Source organism: Mytilus edulis, chromosome 10 (genome assembly GCF_963676685.1).
Source record: "Mytilus edulis chromosome 10, xbMytEdul2.2, whole genome shotgun sequence".
NCBI lineage: Eukaryota > Metazoa > Mollusca > Bivalvia > Mytilida > Mytilidae > Mytilus > Mytilus edulis.
The window spans coordinates 48,935,059-48,956,830 of NC_092353.1; the positions used below are offsets into that span (position 1 = coordinate 48,935,059).

The 21,772-nt window shown below is 30.8% G+C and overlaps 1 protein-coding gene and 1 long non-coding RNA gene across 3 annotated transcripts; both read right to left on the reverse strand.

Annotated features, from left to right (window-relative positions):
- Positions 1–472: 472 nt before the first annotated feature.
- Positions 473–13,729, reverse strand: LOC139491378 (coiled-coil domain-containing protein PF3D7_1144200-like). 2 transcript variants are annotated; one of them, XM_071279029.1, is made up of 3 exons: positions 13,084–13,729; positions 5,589–5,711; positions 473–3,587 (listed from the first exon to the last, which is right to left on the reverse strand). In XM_071279029.1, the coding sequence occupies exons 1-3, from the start codon at positions 13,649–13,651 to the stop codon at positions 3,202–3,204; spliced, it is 1,077 nt and encodes a 358-aa protein (XP_071135130.1). In that variant the 5' UTR covers positions 13,652–13,729; the 3' UTR covers positions 473–3,201. The 2 variants fall into 2 exon arrangements, with proteins under 2 accessions (XP_071135130.1, XP_071135131.1); XM_071279030.1 differs by lacking the exon at positions 5,589–5,711 and having other exon boundaries at positions 2,628–3,587.
- A 1,308-nt stretch (positions 13,730–15,037) lies between these two features.
- Positions 15,038–19,691, reverse strand: LOC139491379 (uncharacterized). Its single transcript, XR_011656526.1, has 3 exons — positions 19,024–19,691; positions 16,835–17,047; positions 15,038–15,619 (listed from the first exon to the last, which is right to left on the reverse strand). It is a non-coding gene; the product is annotated as an uncharacterized lncRNA (long non-coding RNA).
- Positions 19,692–21,772: the final 2,081 nt, after the last annotated feature.

Sequence of the window (21,772 nt, forward strand, 5' to 3'; positions counted from 1 at the left end):
AAATAAACAGAAGCACCAAGGTAGGCAATTTAGTAGTTATCTTGTTGGTAGCTGAAATGTGTTACGGATGTAAAACGGCGTAAGTCCAGCAAAAAGAGTGGCTACACAAAATAAGCCATCTGAAACATGTGTATTTTGTTGAGTGTCTATTTTTACGCTTGCAACAGTTGAAGGTTTCAAGCTTGACCTGTTTTTAAAATATTCAACGTTTTAATTCATATATGTATTATATCAATTATAGCAGAATAGATGGTTTTTAACTAATATTTGAAAACCCGCTGCAGTGGCCGAAATCTTTGACCACTTTCTTTCGCATGACAGAAAGAGAAAATGAATGTTGTCCTAAAAGTAAAACACAGAAAGGAAATCCTTCCAAGTCTTGCTGTCATAATTGATATATTAGATGCGTTTCTTGCAAACAAGTTTTTATTGTCGCTAAGTTATTATGTCTTTAAAGAATAAAACAATCAAATTCAATCAAATAGTTTTATTAAATCTAAAGTCTAAACATTGGACTTTTGTCAATTAAGAATACATTCAGACTACACAGACAAAAATTTCATTATGATGATATATAAAAACAAATGGTTAACACGTATTTATAAGCAATATCTGAATACAATAATGATAACTGACACTTTTACTAGTGTTCACATGACCCTTACATTATATAAATTCTTCAAACATGTTGTAATACCTGACGCGTATCAAATGCAGTACAAGACAAAGAAAAGGACAATTAAACATCAAGTTAACACTTTTTTACAAATTCTTTGTTCAATTTGCAGGTTTAAATAGCTTGCTCTCTCAAGTTTCTAAAACATTTATAATATCAAAATTGTAAATTTGAACTTTTGAAAGGAAATACTTTTTCACACACATGCAAAATACAACATTCTTGTTGATAAAGTAGGAGAAGAACATTTTTGATATCATTTCATACTGGATAGGTTGTTATAAAAGAACTAGGTCTTTGTCAAATGCATCAATGCATATTCGCATAGCTCATATGCTAAAAATAAGTAAATTCATTAAGTACCATTTAAAAATTTTTACTCGATTCAAAAAACTTTTTTACAGATTTTTTGTTTGTTTTTAAAATTTCTCTCTATTTGTTATCCTTTTTCAATATGATAGCGAAAAAAAGGTGTCAAGCGGGTTAACAAATCGTCCTTAAAGGACAATCATTCGTACACAAAAGTAAAATCACTAAAATACTGAACTCTGAGGAAAATTCTAAATCAAAAGCTCAAACACATCAAACGAATGGATAATTATGGTCATATTCCTTACTTGGTGCAGGCATTTTGTTAAGAAGAAAATGGTGGATTAAACATAGTTTTAAAAACGAGCTTAAGCTCTCACTTTTATGACAGTCGCATCAAATATCTTTATATTGACAACTATGTGTGAACAAAACTAGCATAAATAGCAGGTGAAAATGTCAAAAAAAGGGGAACAGCAGTCAACATTATGTTATAATCTAATCACAATAAAAACAAACAAATATGTAACAAAAAAGCACGAAATAGTATATAGACCAAACATATCAGTAAAAAATAAGACAAAAATACACAAATTTACCATAGTACAATAACACGATGACGGAATGTAAAAGAACACAGCCACGTCATACATGTATAAAAAAAAAAACATAAAAAAAGGCATATGAACAAAGCACATTAGCAAAAATGAAAGACTACAATATAAAAATGTTTAACAATTACACAATAACGGGCAGTATCCTGTATAGGTACAGAGCCACGTCATACTGTAAATATGTATCAAAGAAACAACAACAGTCATATAAACAAAGCACATTTAATTTAGCAAAATTGAAAGATAAGATTACGAGAATTATCATACAACAATAACGACGGGATGTACAAGTACCGAGCCACGTCAAATAGATGTCAATGACTGACAACTCATAACCTTTTTTTTTATTGTGTACATACAATATGAATAGAAACGAGGCTGAAGACGACAGATTAATTTGTTCGCACACCGATGTATAACTTGTTCATCAATTTGGTCATGTACACAACAAAAATCTCACAATGACCATAGCAATTTTTTCTAATTTTGAAAACAAAATCGAGTTTAAAAACCAATTCTACGTAAAAATTTATGAGCATTCTTTTTAAATTTTTTGGTAAACGAGATTAATATTTCAGCTAGAAAACTCAGGAGAACACTGATATATCCTAATGGGGATGTTCATCCCTGAACTATCTGTTATACTTTTCTACGTTGAGACCACTAAATAGCACTTTATAACCCGGACTATGATTATAGAAACAACACATTGACGTGGCGATAAGTGACTATACAAATTTATTACTTAATAAACAGTATGTTTTGGTTTTATTAATATTTCTATATTATTTGCTTTTTTTCTGCCATTTTATGTTCCATGGTCTATAGCACTGGAAATTATCGTTCTATTGCACCTGTTTGCAGTATATTGCAATGTATGAAGATGAGCTTATACCACGGAAAATATTTTTTGATCTTTTACATAGTTACATATTAAATAACTGTATAATATCTTTCTGAATATTTATTATAGGTATAGAAAATAAATAAAAAAATGATGATGAGTTATGAAAAGTGCGAAACCCATGTCTATTTTTTTTTAAATCCCCCGTCCTGCTAACGACACTCATTTTTCATATTGTAAGTACATGCATATTTTAAATTTTAAAATTATCTCTTCACATTTGTGATTAAATGAAGATCTTATTAAAGTTATACCTAAACTATTAGCACTCTCTAAACTTTAATAAGTATTTGTACTCATCAGGTAATCAGTAGAATTAAGGAAAATAAAACCCTATAAAAATAAAGATAGCTAACGCGTCTTAATTCTAAGCTTGTTGCTAACTTATATACTGTATGTTTTTTTTTATAATCAGATTGTATATTATTACTTTAGATATTGTAAGTATCTAAATGCCATATTTGCATAAAAAACTATCGTCGGATATTTATATTGGATACAAAATAAATTCACAAAGAAAAAGAAATAAACCTGTAACATATCACTTTTTTTTAGTCATTTGCCATGTAATAGATAATTTCTTAGATAATTTCAATAGTTACAATAACTAAACAAGTATTTTAATGTCAGTCTATTTTATTAATGAACTCTTTATCTACAAAATATTGATACAAAGTGTAAATCACCGATTTTTTTATTTATTTTAATTTAACAATGGTAAGACACGAAAACTGTGCATATACAAACATCGATGTTGTAGTTTGTGCCCATACAACATCCCCTGCTTTTAATTCAGTGGAAACAATAGCTGAAGCGCTTCCCCCGTTGGTGTTACTAGTATCTGTATCATAATGTGCATATGCCAATGCTATACTTTTGCCGTTTTTATACACCGCGTAAGAAGCGCCATTTGTGTATGAAAAAATCCAAGTAGAAACCAGATAGAGTCCTTCAGTCTCAGTTATGAATTTCCCGTTACTTTTGAAGTAAGATAAATTAGAAATGTTGCTATTTGTCTTAATATCATTAAATTTCACCACACCAGTTACCGTATTTCCTTGTTTGACACATGCTGTCATAGCCACTGAAAAATCAACAATAAACACATTAAATATTGTTTATAGAACAAATGAAATGTCGTTTTCGTGTTAAGATGTATCTGTATAAATAATTTAAGATTTTATTTGGTTTAATCAATGTAGTCTTATCAAATGACAGTTTCATACAAAATGAGACGCTGGAGTATTTAATAAAATACAACCAATCTCCTTATAAGTAGTAAGTGAGATATGATACATTTAAATTAAAATTTACAAATTAACAAGATCTTTATTTTTGCTTTAACAGATTTTCTGTTTGAAAAACTGTCATTCAATAAAATCCCAGACATTACTGTAAATACGTTGAATAATGTACATTCCGTAAAGAGGGAGACAAAATGAATGTACGATTACAATAAACACGATAAAGGTGACAAGGAAGTAACATATAACTGTTTGTCGTAAATATCTGTACGAACTTTACAATAGTGTTTTAAAACCAAGGTACCAAAGCCATTGGTCACTATTGGTACGTGATATACTGTTTATGACGTCCGAACACTAAATATGTTGTGTTTTATTAAATTAGAAATTGAATTAAACTAGATTTCAGAAACTGTTAGTACTTTATATCTGTGATTTGTATCTATAAAGTGTTTTCTACGTTTATGTAGCCGTTCATTTTGATATATGAACACCATGAAATTTGTGTACCAAAGTTTACCCTGAGCCGAAGCCAAAAGATTAACAGAGTTCAAAAATGTGTTAAAATACCAAAATATACGGATATAAACGTAATTAACGAATATCCTCGGTCTTGGTCAACATCGGGTGATTTTTAGGGAAATTCAGACATAAAGTGTAACGTGAAATCAACGTTCTTTCATATTATTCAAAAAGTGTTATTGAAATTTGGAAATTTGACAAAGAACGAGATGTAGGGTGCTCCATGTTGCAAGTGTTATTCCATCGGCGGCGTGACGTCTACATGGGTAATTTAATATGCATAACTAGGCCAGTAGTCCCGTTCATTGAAGACGTGGTAGCCAAGTGATGTATTTATCTAAATTATTGTCAACGGTCGACATATTAGGATAAAATAGTAAATAGATTGCATATTGAATTACAGACATCATACAAAAATCAACTATTCAATGGGAACAAACTTAGGGACCAGAAAACGCTTGACCTTCCCCGTGGTAATAGATAAAAACGTCTGGTTATATAGGTAAGCAAAACCTGTGGCTATGTTTTTTTTTATGACGGTCATTAGCCAATCAAAATGCGAGAAATATACTAAACCGGGGATAATGTTTTTTGTTAATTGCTCTTTGTGTTCTCTATATAAATATATTGGGTTGATGATTTAAAAGGTCACAACAATATTGTCTTGATTTAAATCGCTTGTATAGTTACTGTTTATAAACTTTTAAATTATTCGAAAAAAGTGATGGACTTCTATCTTTAACACAGTCGTAGTTTGCATAATTTTTCAGATTGTTTTTAATGCTCTTCAAATTTAAAAAAAAAAAAGCATTCAAACTATTTTTGGTCTCTATTTATTTAAGAACCACTAATGAGTCTCATGTAGACGGAACAAAATCCTGACTAACCAAATAAAATGTTGGTTATCTCCAACGACTTTTAATTTGTATATGAACATGATGAAACAGGTGTCAAAGTACAAATACTGGAGTTTTCCGATAACATAAGTGTGAAATATATGAATACATTGCTGTCCCTTTGAATTTAAAGATGATTGATATAACAACCAGGAGGGGATCTAATTATCGATGTGTTTGAACCTTACCCTTTTAATAAACAATGATAAAGCTTATGTTTCAGTTAATAAGGATGTATCGTTTATCAGTTGTCTGACTACAAAAAGATGAAAAAGATTGTATGAAATGGAAGTTATGAACAAGTGAGGATTCCGAAGCGGAGGCAAACACTCTTTTCTTAATTAATTTTAGGGAAATACCATACCAGTTTTAGAAATCATATGTATGAAAATAAAAAGAGTAACACTACATGAAGTTACATACCTCTAGCACTGTTACTAACAATCTGCTGTTGCATCTTAGCGATAGTTGTCTTCAAATCTTTGGTTAGATTTTTCAGGTTCATGTTTTGTTGAGCTACGGAATTCTTCAAGGTTTCTTCAGTCTCTGTAAAAGAAATATAATGATTAATTTTGTTAATTACCAACTGGTTGTTCTACAAATAATTTCGGTTAAGAAAAGGGAAATACCAAAATCACTCTCAATAGATATAAGAAGATGTGGCATAAGTGCCAATGAGACAACTCTCCATCCAAGTCGCAATTTATAAAAGTAAACCCTTATATGTCAAAGTACAGTCTTCTACACGGAGCATTGGCTCACACTGGACCTCAACCTATAAAGGACTGCAAAAAAATACTGTGGCAAACCATTCAAACGGGGAAACCAAGTGTCTAATCTATATTAAAAACGAGAAACGGGAAACACTTATGAACCATATCAACAAACGACAACTACTGAATCCGATTCTTGGGTAAGGACAGGAGCAAACAATTATAGAGGGTTTAAAGGTTTTAATGATACCAAACCTTCACCCTTATCCGAAACAACACTGTGACATTACAACATGAAAAGACACAATGTAAAAATATCAATTGAAATGGCTTAACTCAATCAAAAGGCGACGTAGTAACACAAACAAATATACACTGAATGAATAAATTTTATCTATGATTAAATGTAAATACAAAGTTAATAAAACTAAGGGATGAATAATTTATGTAAAAGTATTAAACCGGTGTGAAATGTTAAACAATTTAAAAAAAAAAACATCAACCTTGAAAAAAAATCCGCCATTTGCAATGTCTGTAATTAATTTATCATTCAAAACGAATCAATCTAAAATAGAATTTCATTTCGGATTAGATATGTTAGCAGACAAACATATTGATTTATGATTTTTTTTGTGATGAAAAATCTGTTAGAAACACAAACTAATAATCTCAAAAAATAAGGTTAATTAATGTATATACAATTGTCAATAAGATGGTAGAATGTTAAAATTACTCCAATTCACGATTTACAATTTGCCCTATAGATCTATCAAATATAACTCACAAAAATGAACTACATGTGTTAAAATAGTTATTTTATATTGGAGTTTGTAGGAGCGTATAAATGAAAAATTATAAATTATGCAATTTTTCAAACTTTTCAAAAAATGAAGTACATATTGTGCTAATATAAAAAAAAAATATGATAAAAATGATATGTCTCTGAGTTTTTTCCAAGCTGCAGTTTGTACGAACTATACAGGTTAAAAAGATCATAAAGTTGAAAGATTTTTTTGTGACTTATTTTTTTCGGTCTATTAAAAGAGATTAAAAGGATGACAAAAATAGTATAATTGTTTTACATAGTTTTATCGGGGCCTTTTATAACTGACTATGCGGTATGGGTTGTGCTCATTGTTGAAGGCCTTTCGGTGACCTACAGTTGTTAATGTCTTTGTCAATTTGGTCTCTTATGGACAGTTGTCTCATTGGCAATCATAACTCATCTTCTTTTTTATAAACTCACCACATATGTATGTATAGGTCGAACGTCAGTTACATACATTACGGTTATTGGTTAAGAAAAATAAACGGAACTCCTAGATAAATTCAAAAAGAGGATGTCCATAGGGAGACATAATTTAATGTTAGTCTATATTAAACAACAGACCGAATGAGAAATTATTGTTATATTACTGACTTGGTACATGTATTTTCCAAAGTATCTTAATTATTTGTAATTTGAAGTTTTTGACGTTTTACCCCTCTTTTCCATTATTCAGATGTTACGAGTTTAAAGTAAGGAATGTTACAGAGATTGTGATATGATACACAATCGTATCATACTTTCTGTACTTTTCAATTTATGGTTCGGTTTAAAAACTGTTTTGTTTGATATTATCATTCGAAAATGATCGTTGATTAAGCATTTATCATTTTAATTATTAGCTCTTGTCAAGCAAGAGCTACTTTTAAGCAAGAAGTGATAGATCCATTTTGAAATAAATCTCGTTGGATTGCTAGGCGAGTCTTATTAAAGTATTTCTTATATATAATTTGCCTTTTCAGAATATAATGGACTATGGTTTGTATACCAAAATGAAAATAACGTTACGTCATTGGTTGAATTTCAAATGTTTAGAACGTTTTAAACCAATCACAACGTTTTGGAGTACGTTTCTGAAAATATTACACAGAATACATTAGATTCTGAATGAGCGATTTTTTGATATTTTGTTTTAAATAGGGAACACCCTTTTCATTAATTGTAGTGAAATATGTGAGACGTATGTGCTGCTTTCAGAAATTTTATTCATTTGAAATGTATGGTGAAGCTTTACGTTTCTTGCAATGTTTATTTTAATGATTAAACATGTGATATGAGACTAGATAAATATACTATACAAAATATGTTTATAGTTTGTGCATCTATTATTTGTATTAGTCTTAAAAAATAAAGAGTAAATTTGCAAAAGAGTATAACAAAGTCTATCAAGTAAAACATCCTATACAAACCTTAATTGTTAGAAATTTGAGCTAGCACCATATGCTACATGAACAGATTTTTTTTAAGTCAGAAGACGGTCGACAAACAAAGGTAGAAATTATAAGAGGTTTAGAAAAGTTGAAATGTTGAAAACTTTTTTTCTGTTTAATATTTAAAAATTGAACTGTTTTGTGTGAAATCAGGTACATGTACCCTTAATCATGTACATGTACCCTTGTCAGTTAAGTATTCAACGACTTTATGAATAAAGAAAACACAAACTCCTACTGCTTAAACATGTTAAACTTTCTTGAACATGCACGAAATATTTGTCACTGGACGTTAATCAACCAACAATCAATCAATAAATGTGTTGTACAAAATTATATCATATTGCATATATAAGAATACTAAAAAGGTGCCATATTTGGAGAACTTGTTTTCTGTATAAACGTCTTACTGTCGAAATACTCAATTACAGTTTAATTGAAATCAAACAGTATTTTTGACATACAAAAGCATATTTTCCAAACATTGCACACTATCCAGAGAATAGCAGAATTTTTCTGTGTCGAATGACCCTCCATAAAAATACAAATATTCAAAATTAAATCTAATTTTGAACTCGACTTTATAAAAAAAACAAAAACAATTTAAATCTAAAAAAAATAGTTTCTGTCTGTATGTCTTCTTCTGAAGGATATGATAAAAAGAACATAACATGACATTTTCTATATCAGACCCCTTATCAGCCCTAGGTCATGATATCGAGTGACGATTTTGACCTTGGGCTGATAGGGGGTCTGATATGAAAAATGACATGTTATTTTCTTTTATCATATCCTTCAGAAGAAGACATACAGACACAAACTATTTTTTAGATTTAAAATATTTGTTGTGCATCATATAATAAAATATTTTCTTGAATCCCATTTTTTTTTAAATTTTATAAAGAAACAAGGTACATTGATGAGTTTATTTACAACCACTGGGTCGATGCCACTGCTGGTGGGGATTTATTTCCCCGAGGGTATCACAAGCTCAGTAGATTTTTGTGTTGACATGAATTGTCATTGATATGGTTATATTTATAAATTTACTGTTTACAAATTTTTTAATTTTTTGAATTACTAAGGCTTTTCTACGTCAGGCATAGATGACCTTAGCTGTATTTGGCAAACTTTTAGGAATTTTGGTCCTCAATGCTCTTCAACTTCGTACTTTATTTGGCCTTTTAAACTTTTTTGGATTCGAGCGTCACTGATGAGTCTTTTGTAGACGATACCCGCGTCTGACGTATATACTAAATTTAGTCCTGGTATCTATGATGAGTTTATTTGTAACAATATAGCATAGGACTAATATGTTTGTATAGTCTTAACTTCACGTTAGGGAAATCGTGTACACAAAAATTTGAATGTAAACAATGTTAGAAATTCCATGTCTTTTAAAACTTTTTAAAAGATACCTACAAAACGATGATGTCGGCTCAAGTGAAAAGAAATTGATCAGGGACAGAGTCAAAGGTACACATGAATATGACACTACGCTTTGCTTTTTCCTGAACTTTAATATTGATATGAATAGATCTTTTTCAAAGCTCTGATAGGGGCAATGCAGAATATTTAACCACTAGGCCATCACCAGAAGCCTGAGGAAATATTTTACATTCAGTGTCGTATAATAAATTCCACAACGGCTTGCCATATGATACAATTGCTAAATCTACATGTCTGCCTCTGGGGACCTACACATGTCGGTCAATGGTAATTTGTTTTGTTCCTAATATGCTTCCGTAGGATTGAGTCCATTCACACGGATCAAAATGTTTATTTGGAATGATTTTGGCAAATTCAGCAACATTTAAAAGATATTTTTTTTCAAAATATTTAATGGTTTACTATCATTTAAAAGGTCCAAACGTTCTGTAAATACTTGTCTTGGTCGATACAAGATAATTAAAGAAAAATATTTTCTAATATTAATCATGTTAATAAATCAGTATTTAATATTAATGAATAAGAAATAAATTCAACATCGGGTTGCCATATCATGCTCCCGAATATGATTGTTTTACTGAGTATGCATTTGCATTTCTATTCGACGTGTCTCGTTATTTTTGACTTCCAACTTTCATGTATTTTGTTTGATGTTTCTGGTATGGTTTTGATTGGATAATCTGGTATATCTAATTGTTTGTATTCTAAATAATTATGAAAATTATGTGCACGCTTATTGTGAAATAATTGTAAACAAATTGAAATTGTATGTTAGTTACGTAAGTGCGTCACTGTTTTTTATATCCTGTACTGTGGTGTTTGACGTTGATGGAATATATTCGTTGTTGTTCTGCGGTTTGCATATTATATCGACTATTACATTATTTGTTTGTTCGTTTCTATGTGATGAATGTTCTTGTGTGTGTGTGTATGCGGTGTTTCAGTCGCGTAGTGTTGTCATTTTAGCGATATTTTTTTTAAGCCAATAACTATACTTTTAAGTAATTTGTGGAATTGATATCCCTGAATTATTAATTTGCCAGTAATACATGAGTTAACGCTTATTGACATCCAAAACGTAACTACTGACACAAGCATAGCGAACGAGCTGGGATATATAAACACCGTAAGATGATGCCAAAAGAACATCGCCGTCTAAAAAAATAAAAATTAACAATAGGGAAAGAAACATCCTCCTTTATGTCGTCAACTCAGTAGATTGTTTCGTGTAAAACTGAAATATCTAAATCTAGGAACGTTCAGTTATTGTTGTTAATATTTGATTTATTTAAAGTCAATTCCTTTATATCAGTTATTCTCGTCGGTATATTCAGATAATTCCTGATTATTTTACGAATACCGCTGTTTTCTTACATAGCTGTGAGGTTAATGATAAGCTTTTTGCTATTAGCCAAAAAAAAAACCCAACATGAAACAATAGCGACAATTTTATATAAGCCGTCATACTAAAAATAAAAAAGTATGCAATGGCAATAAACTTATGAAAAGACATTAAGGTCAAGGAACAGTAAATTGCTCTTTCATCTTTTATATAAGCTTTGGATTTCAAATATTTTGGCCACGAGCATCACTGAAGAGACATGTATTGTCGAAATGCGCATCTGGTGCAGGAAAATTGGTACCGTTAATGTCATTACTACCACTGGGTCGATGCCTCTGCTGGTGGACTGTTAGTCCCCGAGGGTATCACCAGCCCAGTAGCCAGTACTTCGGTACTGGCATGAAAATACGGATTTTTTGTGTTATTGAAATTTGCTGTTACAAAATGTTAGAAATTATTATAAATTAAGGAATGTATCTCCCTCTTGCAAAGCTCTGATTCCTTTCAAGGATTTGGCTATACTTTTTGGACCTTTTGGATTATAGCTCTTTCATCTTTTATATAAGCTTTGGATTTCAAATATTTTGGCCACGAGCATCACTGAAGAGACATGTATTGTCGAAATGCGCATCTGGTGCAGGAAAATTGGTACCGTTAATGTTATTGGCTATCTCGCAGATTTGGCATAAATTTTGCATCCAACCTTGGCTCGATGAACTACAACTGAAAATCAAAAAAAAATAATGCATTTATCTCTTTTTTTATCCGAAATATTGCAAATTGAAATCTTTAAATGTAGGTGAACATTTGTATAGAAAGCACATAAAAACGGGGAATATAAAAGTTGTCTCAAAATCGCCAAATCTCTAATTCTACTCCATAGATATTCTTGAAAAACTATATGTTGTTGCATCATACATTTCTGTTTTAATGAAATGAAATAACAGAATTCGTTTTTTGTCTAATAATCAATCTATTTCATTGTTGGTAGTGAAAAACGTCAAAAATCAACGTGTTACGACCTGCATCGCAGCGACTTTTTAATCATTTCGACGTTTTATTGGAATTTTTCACAAAAAATTGATGTATACCGTAAAAACGTAGTCGGTGACCCTATCTTTATTTTGCAACATATAACGGAAACTTATGTATCAACAACATTTAGTTTTGTAAGAAAACTCTAAGGAGTAGAATTAGATATTTGATGATTTGAAGACAAATGTTTAAAAGTTTTATGCCGATTGGATGTACTTTCTTTAAAATGTTTATCAATTTTGTAAGAATTCAATCAGTAATATTTTAAAAGATAAATGAAATAAATGCATTTTTTTTTCGATTTTTAGTTGAAGTTCATCGAGCTAGAGTTGTATGCAAAATTTTACTGACATATTTGACGTAGTCCATTTACTGTTACTTAGCCTTACGTTGTGAGCTTACCTGAGGTAAAACATGTAAGAAAACTAAAATTCCGAGTGTAAGAAGATTGAATCGTTTCGTGGTTTTTTATAGGTAATGTGCCATAGCAAATGTAAAATTGAAAGACAGGTTGAAAATTCGTACAAAGGAGTAGGTTCAGTAAGACCCCGTTTTGGCCCCAAAATATAGCAGTTTTACAAAATTGTTAAAATGTAAACTTTTAGTTATTTATTGGACAGTAGAATGCTTCTGCTACATAAATATGGGCTGTTTTTGACAATACAATGCACATATATCGGGTACTAGCACCATTATGTCATGCTAAATTACTGAAATCTTCACAATTCTAGCATTTTAGTTAAATTTTAGACAGTTTTCGTGTGAAACGAAAGTGGCCGCATTCGTGTTCATCCTTAATATTGAAATGTAAGTTGTATTTAATGATAATACATAACATATATATAAAGGTTGAGGATGAACACGGATGCGGCCACTTTCATTTTTGACAAAAATCATCTGAAAAGTGACATTTTTCGGCATATTAGGTAGATTTTACATATTTGAGCTTGAATCGGGTTGTTTTTAATGACTATATCAGTTAAAATCTTTCACATAAATTAATTGATTCAAATAAATAGACACTTAAGTGTTTAAAAAGTGGTCAAAATCTTTCGTAAGATAAACTTGAAATTTGAGGCCAAAATCGGTCCTTACCGGACCTTCTCCTTTCAATGAATCTTACCTTTCTGCTGCGTTGCAATCAGTTCATTAAATGTGTCATTAGAAGCAAGTCTAAAGTTTTCCAAGATAAGATCAAATGAATTGTTAAATCTCTGTTGCTCTTGGTTAAGAGTATACCGCATTAATTCTAAAGCTTTTTGTCTATTCTTTTCAGCCTCACTGGACTCTTGCATTTGCGAAGACATGGAATCTAAACTGGTTTTCATCTGTTCTCCATTAAAGTTTGTTACATTCTTTAATTGAATATGAACGCGTTTGACAATTTCTTGGTACGAATCATTAATGCGTACTTGTTCCTGTGCATGGTATATTCGAATTGATTCTACAAATTCCTTTGTTTGCCTAATGGCTGAATCCATTTTATCCAATTTAGAAGAAAACGAATCTTCCCACTTTTTCATCTTTTCTTCCGTTAATTCCATTTTATGTTCTAAGCGTACAAGTTTTTCGAGCAATTTTTCTTCAAAATGAAACTTTGAACACACCAATAAAGATTCAGAGTTAGATCCTATTGAACTTGACAGAGTTGCTACAAAAGACAAACACAAGAAAAAAGATTTAACATACATGTTGTATACTTTTTGGCCGTTGCGTTGAATAATACAGACTTCGTGTATCAGTTGCAGTCAAATCAACATATTTTCAAAGACAAGAATATCCAGAACTTAGATACAAACAACTCTATACATTTTCGTCAATGTCAGCATAGAATCATAACAACTGACGTTATATGAATATGAGGCTGCCAAAATGTAGAAGGTTATATTCCATAACAACATATTTTATTAGAATACGAAGTGGGTTTCAAAACAATTTAGCAAAAACTAATGAGTGAGGAGAAATTCACATGCTTAATAAAAAAAACACAAGTTCAATAAAAACAGACAGAACTATGGCAAAAAATAAACTACAAAATTTAAAAAAAAATGACATAACACTGCACAAAAAAAGTTAGGAACAGGAACAACAACACAAACGGTGTTGATCACAGGTGCTCCAGACCAGAAGGGCAAACTCCTGTTTGTCATGTGATTCCCGTCGTGTAACAATACAGCACGGAATAATATCTAGTGGTAAGTAAGGATTCTAAAATGGTGGATTCATAAATGTTTCTTATTCAAACCATGACTAATAACCAAAAGTACAATTCAATTCTTTAGCCCTATTTTTGGTTTATAAGGTCTTCATATCTTTACATGCTTTAATCAGCTTTGGGTTTTCAAGTATTTTGACAAAGAGCATCAATTAAGATAATTTTATTGTCGAAATGCGCATATGTTGCCAAAAAATTAGTACCGTCAATGTTATTTAACTGATACTGAAGGTGTGAAATGAAAATGAAGTTTAACACGACGAAGAATAAACACTGGACACTTTAAATTTGCAAAACACTCATTTGCAAATCCGCCGCCGCCTCAAATAAGAGCTACAATGTCATGAATATAACCAAAATGTGCAGAATTACATGGGATTCAATAATTTCATTGGTTTTCTACTGTTACTATTATATTTATTTTTCTATTTGATTTATAAAAACATGGGATTTTCAATATCCCATGGGACAGGGCAAAATCCCATGGGATTTACCATTATCCCATGGGATTTTGGTTAAATCCCATGGGAATTTTTTTGGTCCCATGGGATAATTGTAGTCCCATGGGATATTTGTTGTCCCATGGGACAAAAAAAATCCCATGGGATTATTATTATCCCATGGGATTTTTAATATCCCATGGGACAAAATAAAATCCTATGGGATTCAAATTATAAATATATAGATATAAATATACAGTAATGTGTATGTTACAATGCATTCTATTTGGTAGTAAATTGTTATAAGATGAATCTTATTAATTGAATATCTTTTTTCTTTGGAAATGTTAATTCAACATATTGTTCTATAACTGTTCAAAACTAAACTTTTAAACAACAAAGTAGATAATGTTAGTATCAATATATGTTTATTTATGAATTATAGAATACTTTCTTGAAACACTATTATTTACCATTTGAAATCAATGAAAAACTCTAATATAAGGCTGAACATACTAGTACTGTAAATTCAGAAATTATTGCGTGCATTTATTATTGGATTTTTGTCATTTAAGACTAATATGAGATTTTAATTTTTTACGATTTTGAGATCAGTTTAATTCATATAAAATATTTCTAAATGGGAGTTTAAATTATTGCGTTTACATCTGTGTTGCAATTTTTGCAAATATAAATCCTCACAACAATTCTTGAATTTACAGTAGCTATTTAAGTAAATCTATTTTTTTCACAATATCCCTCCACACAAAACATTAATAGTTTCTTATCATCCAGCATTGTGTGATCTTATAGTCCACTTTTTGGTCATTAAGCGCACAGAACATTGACATTATTGTGGTTTCAATATCTTTGGTATTTAAAAGAACTTCAAATTATTGACTGAGTAATGAAAATAATAGCTGATCCAACTTTTGTCTTTGAATTTATTCTGGTCTTGTTTCTATGTTTTCTCCATTTATTCTAGATGATGAATTTCAATCCTTCTGAAAAAGAACCAATAAAATCTGAAGTATTATATAAAAATTTTTGCATACATGTAGCAATAATATGATTTTTAATAAAAATACTATAGCTATGCGGTATGGATTTTACTGATTGTTAAAGGTTGTCCAATGTCATCAGTTTCTAACCTCTTACATCCTTTGGTCTCTGATGGAGAGTTGTCAAATTAGCAAATACCACATCTTCCTATTCTAATACTACCGGTATATAATAATCAATTAATTTATTCTTCTTTATAACGTATGGGTATTTTCCCCAAGTTATTTATATCATATATAAAGATCAATGTTAAAACTTTAGGCAATTATAATAACATATTCCATTATTCACTAGAATTTCAATATATTATACAAAATGCAGACAACAGAAACAATATATCTTTAAGCTTTTGAAGTTCTGACAGAGTTCAATTTGTGTTTTATTTCAATGTAAAAATACCTTGAAATCTTCGGACATATTGGAAATTATCATGATTATAACATTGATACAAAAAAATATATTGTTTCATACTTATTTTTTGTGTTGTTGGCTTGCTGTCTCATTTTACAGTTATACATACATCAATAATCTTCTTCTTTATTAAAAGTAAATATGGGATATTTTTATTTTTATAATCTGAAAACATTATATTTCTATCAAATAACTTATTACCAAGTTCACAAACACCAACGTGTTTGTCAGATACTTATTTTAAGACATGTATAAATGTTTCAGACCATATAAGTATTTGGACCGTACGTTTATGGTCCGAAACATATAAGTATACTCTTAAAGTCCGACCATATGCTTACAATCAGACCATTTGAGTATACCCGGTACTTGTACTGTCTATAATACCAGAGCTCAACCAAACATGTATTTTTATTTCTACTGCAATTAAACTTTTTGTATTAATCTATTAAAGATTTCAGTTATGTTGATCTGTAATGTATATTTGTTTCTAATAAACTTGACCAACTTCTTAAAATTGGGCAGACTGTACGCGTAGTCTAAATACTCATATGTTCTGGAACATAAACATGATTAACAAGCATTCGGCAGGATGTCATGCTAAAATCCCTTAATATTAGTACTAAATTTTGAGTATATATATGTAAATCCACAGGCTACTTACTGAAATTAAAGAGGATAAAATTTAGAGGAAGGACTGGACAGATGAATGCACCAACACTATTAAAACAGAGCATAAAACTTACCAAAAACAAGATGTTTTACATTTATCCTTCAGAAGCAGGAAAATTGAAAGTTTTTTTTTTCTTTCTCTGCTGTCCATGGTATAAACTTTAAATTCATTCACGCAAAATATGAAAATCTGCAAAAGTAGGACCTTGAACCTCAGCTTATCCACATTTTGACTTTTGAGCTGCATATTTTTTTTTTCTTTTCATCTTGCTGACAATCTACATGATCTAAACATAAAAAAATGATAAAAACATAATTCTAGATTAACTTTGTGTTTTTATTTTTGTTGATACAAACAATTTTTCCCAGCTTAAAAGGAAAACATCATCACAAAAAAGGAGGTCATACTAACCTCCTAAATATTTAAACAAACCAAAATAATTACTTGATTAAGAGCTTGTCATAAATTAATAGCATTGATACTCTTATTTTTGAAGACCATATATATATATATATGTCTTTTGCATACTTATATTCCTTTGTACAACAGTATGCATATTAAGATTGATTCCGAGGACTTAAATGTTAAATTAGCATGATTAATTTTACAGTTTCTCAGCTCCATATGTGTACAATATGAGAGTATCTTGCAATACTGTATATTCTGATATTCAGAACATATTGTGAGGTTTTTATTAATGCAAATGAGAGCTGTATATCATTCTCATTTCTGAGACATATTTATGAGTTGAAGACCAGTGCCAAAATTTCCTCACTGCATTGAAGACCCATAGGTGACCTTCGGTCGTTGTCTGCTCTTTGGTTGTCACTTGTGTTGTTGTCTCTTTGACAAATTTCCAGTTTCTACTTCCCATTTTATAACATGTATGCAGATTTTTCGTAAATTACAATAATCAATCACGCAATTCTGTCCATTATTTATTTGTTATTGAAAATAAGCAAAAATAAATGCACACAAAATTTAACATTGTTAATAAAGGCTTTTTTTTAAATTCAAAACAGTTGCCTACACCGTTAATTTCCTTGTTTGATTTATTTCATATTTTTATAGCCTTAATAGCTAGCTAGATGGTATGCCTGGATGGATCCAGCCATTTTATAAAGGGGGTTCCCTGTTCCCAACCAAAGATTTAGGAGGGGTGGTTCCAACTATATGTTCCCATTCAAATGCATTGAGTGTCCAAAAAAAAGGAGGGGTTCCAAGTTGAACTACCAACCCCTAGAATCCTCCCCCTGTGATCTGGAATTTTTTTCACTTAACCACTGGGGATCTCAACCATTTAAAAGTTTTTCAAACATGTGAGGGTGGGGGTGACCCCCCATGGACTCTCCCTATATTTCATTTGATGTGTTTTATTGTTCCATACAAGAATATATATGGTTTAGGGGTGGGGATCTTGACCGTTTACAAGATAATAGCACATTCTCAAATTGAACGGGACGGGGTGACCCCCAGGGACTTCCTTTTAATTTTAATTGATTTGTTTTATCGTCCCATTCAAGAATATATATGGTTTAGGGGTGGGGATCTGGACCGTTTACAAGATAATAGCACATTCTCAAATTGAACGGGGATGGGTGACCCCCAGGGACTAACCTTTAATTTTAATTGATTTGTTTTATAGTCCCATTCAAGAATATATATTGTTTAGGGGTGGGGATCTAAACCGTTTACAAGATAATAGCACATTCTCAAATTGAATGGGGTGGGGTTACCCCCCAGGGACTTCCCTTTAATTTTAATTGATTCATTTTATTGTCCCATTCAAGAATATATATGGTTTAGGGGTGGGGATCTTTAGGGGTGGGGATCTAAACCGTTTACAAGATAATAGCATATTATCAAATTGAAGGGGGTGGACTCACCCTCCCTTCTTTCTTCCCCCCAAAATACCTGATCGCCACCCCCCCCCTTTTCCTCATTTCAATCACCCTGATATTATGATCTGATAGTTTTATCACTTACAATAGGAATTGGTTTAAATTCCCCAATTAATTCTAGTCGGTCAAATATATGAATAAATTGATTTAAATTTCATTTTTTGATAAAGAAGGACAACAGTTTTCTATGGTTAATAGAACTTGATAGTTACTAATTTGGGCTCAATTTGGGAAGCTTTCAAATTCATAGCATGCCGGTGGCTGTGTTCAAAGTGCTGGGTTTTTTATCACCCTCGTTGTTTGCGGACTAACGATTTAGGCCTGTGGTGGATAATAGTGTGCGTGCATTAATTTTCTATACCTTCTTAATTAATATTTTCAAATACTGACGGCAAGTGTTGTAATGTATCAGTGTCTTATTTGAGACCAACGTGCTATTTACATGTGCGATCGAAAATGCAGGGGAAGGAAACTTGTCAATTGTGTTTATTTTTAATCCAAAATAAAATAAGCCGCCGTAAAATTAATCTTGGGTTAATTCCTCAAATTGATGCAAGAGGCTTCTTTTTTTTTTTAAGCTATATTTTTAATGACTTACACTTTTTATCATTATTCTCTTTCTTTCACTATTCTTTATTCCTTTTTTTCTTTGCCCGTTATTCTCTATACCCTCTTATGATCTCTTATGTGGACTTTCGGTGGTTTATTTTTTGAGTTCTGTGATAAGTCAATATTTCATGCAGGTTCATGAAATAATGGTTTTATGCATATCAGCCAAGATTGTGCGTGGAATTTTAATAAACAATTCAACACCACATGTTATGTGAATTTGATTAAAATCGATGAACATGAATTTGACAGCTAGTGACCCTTTTACAGGTAAAATTCAATTAACAAATTCTGACCTACTGGCATTCAACACCAAATTACCTACTTGCTGTATATTGATAAATGTGATTGTAGGTCAATACCTCAACATCGTGAATACGCCATGTGAGGTGTTGGTTATGTGTGCTACGGGGTCACTGGTGGCGCCTTCAAAACAGAAGGAAAAAAAAATCCCAGTAAAAAAGTGTGGAATTTTGTTGTTGAAAATTTAAGTTGTAAATTCCTGGAAAATGTACTTAATTCCGTTCAACTGCTAACATGTAAGTTCGATACGAAAATAGGATAATAAGCATCCGAAAAATTTGTGATCAGTAAATGAAGAGCAATGGGTAAAAAAAAAAAAAAAAAAAAATGAAGAAGAAAAGTAAAAAGTAAAAGAAAGTTGTTGAATTAATTATTTTACAATTGTTTAAATATATGAGAGAATGTTTTAGGCAAATTGTCTTTATTTACAAATAAATGTATTTAAGTTCAGGAAATGATTTATTCTTCTGGCGGCTTCAAATATTTTTTTATCAATAACTTATACACAAGGAGACATTTTTTACCTTTGACAGCATGAACCGCAGTTAATTAGCAAACACAAATTAAGACACAAAATTCGTTTACAAATAAATTTTATAGAAGGAAAAAAAAAGGGGGGGGGGGGGTAATACGCTCACATACTTCTAAAAAGATTTGCATATGAAAGCTGTCTAAATATAATTTTAAATTATTTCAGGAGTTTTGAAAAAAGAATATATATATAGAGTTTAATTTTCGACGTCTATACTGTTACAAAAAAAGGTGATTCTTTTTAAAGATTTGGTACTTCAGTTTCGACTCAAAATTTCTTTTTAAATTGTTAGATGGCAAACTATTTAGGATAAGATTGTATCTGTTCTTTAAGTTTTTATGGTGATATTGGCGACGAGTTTCATTATATTATAGCAAGGGCTTATACAAGTTTTTTATTAAAGAATTTCAGCAATATAAATAGACGAAAGTAGGCAAACAATTATTAAGATCTCCAAGCGGGCCAAATTGTACATCGAAAAAGATCTATATTTCTAAACGTTTTTAAATGATATAACTTGAATAGAAAATTTCCCAACTATGTGAAGATTCTTTATATTTCTAAACGTCTTCGATTATTACATACCAAAGAAAAATTTATTTAGCATATTCATATAATTTTATATTTTTTTCCAAGTAAACTTTTTTTTGCAAATTTTACTTCTATGTGTTTATAACCATCAACAGAGACACATTCTTTGCCATCACCAATCAGTCCTAATCATTAAAGATCAATTGACAAAATTCAAATGATGATTGGTATTGAAAATGATCATCGGTCATCCGTGACGTATTCTAAAATCCTAAATAACGGCGCATGTCGATAGATAGATAGTTTATTAATTATCGTTTCGCCATTTAAATTTCACCAAGGGGTTGAAGCAATGAAGGACTTTATAAAACCAAGGATGTGTGCAGTTACTATACAAATCCTTGATAAAACCAGAGACATATAATACAATTATATTATATGTTGTCTCTGATAAAACTATGTACATGTACTTATTAATATTTCTATAACAAATTATAAAAACGTTTAGTGTAAAAATCATCGATTTATAAATGTCTCTTTTTGCCTAAAATATATTTGCAGGTTTTGGCATTTTTGTAAATAACATTAATGTTTTGGCATCCCAATGCAAAACACAGGTGACAGCCGATTCAAACTTAAATAACTTCTTTAAAGTTGGTTTTATTTTATCAGAGACATATAATACATGTATTATATGTCTCAATACATGTATTCATGTCTCAAATTTTATCAAAACAAAAATTACAAGATTATGAAATAAGTTATGAATCGAATGAATACCCTCAACACTAAAATACATGTCCTAAGTGACTTTTTATGTCTTGCGTGCACCGAGGAGATCCTTAACGGTTTTTAGACGTATCATTATTATTTATGCATATATTTGAAGCATTTTGTACTTTATAGGTATTTATATGTGTGTATCAGACAAAATGACTTCCCAATTAGCAGAGGCGGATTTAGGTTTTTTTTCCAGCCCCACCCCCACACACTAATCTTGGAAAATGGGAGATTATATAGGGAATCACTGAAGCATGACTGGCAGGGACCCCCTATTAGGCAGTCAATGGGTCCCCACTTATGAATTTCTGGATCTACCACTGCTTAGTTCTAGTTATCTAAGGTCCTAGTGTGC

What these genes read in the sequence shown, in the direction of transcription:
- LOC139491378 (XM_071279029.1), bottom strand. Translation starts at nt 13,651, where the DNA reads ATGTATGTTAAATCTTTTTTCTTGTGTTTGTCTTTTGTAGCAACTCTG. An exon ending in GATTGCAACGCAGCAGAAAG is followed by an intron (nt 5,712 to 13,083) that starts GTAAGATTCATT and finishes TTTCTTTTACAG; the next exon opens with AGACTGAAGAAACCTTGAAG. An exon ending in TGTTAGTAACAGTGCTAGAG is followed by an intron (nt 3,588 to 5,588) that starts GTATGTAACTTC and finishes TTGATTTTTCAG; the next exon opens with TGGCTATGACAGCATGTGTC.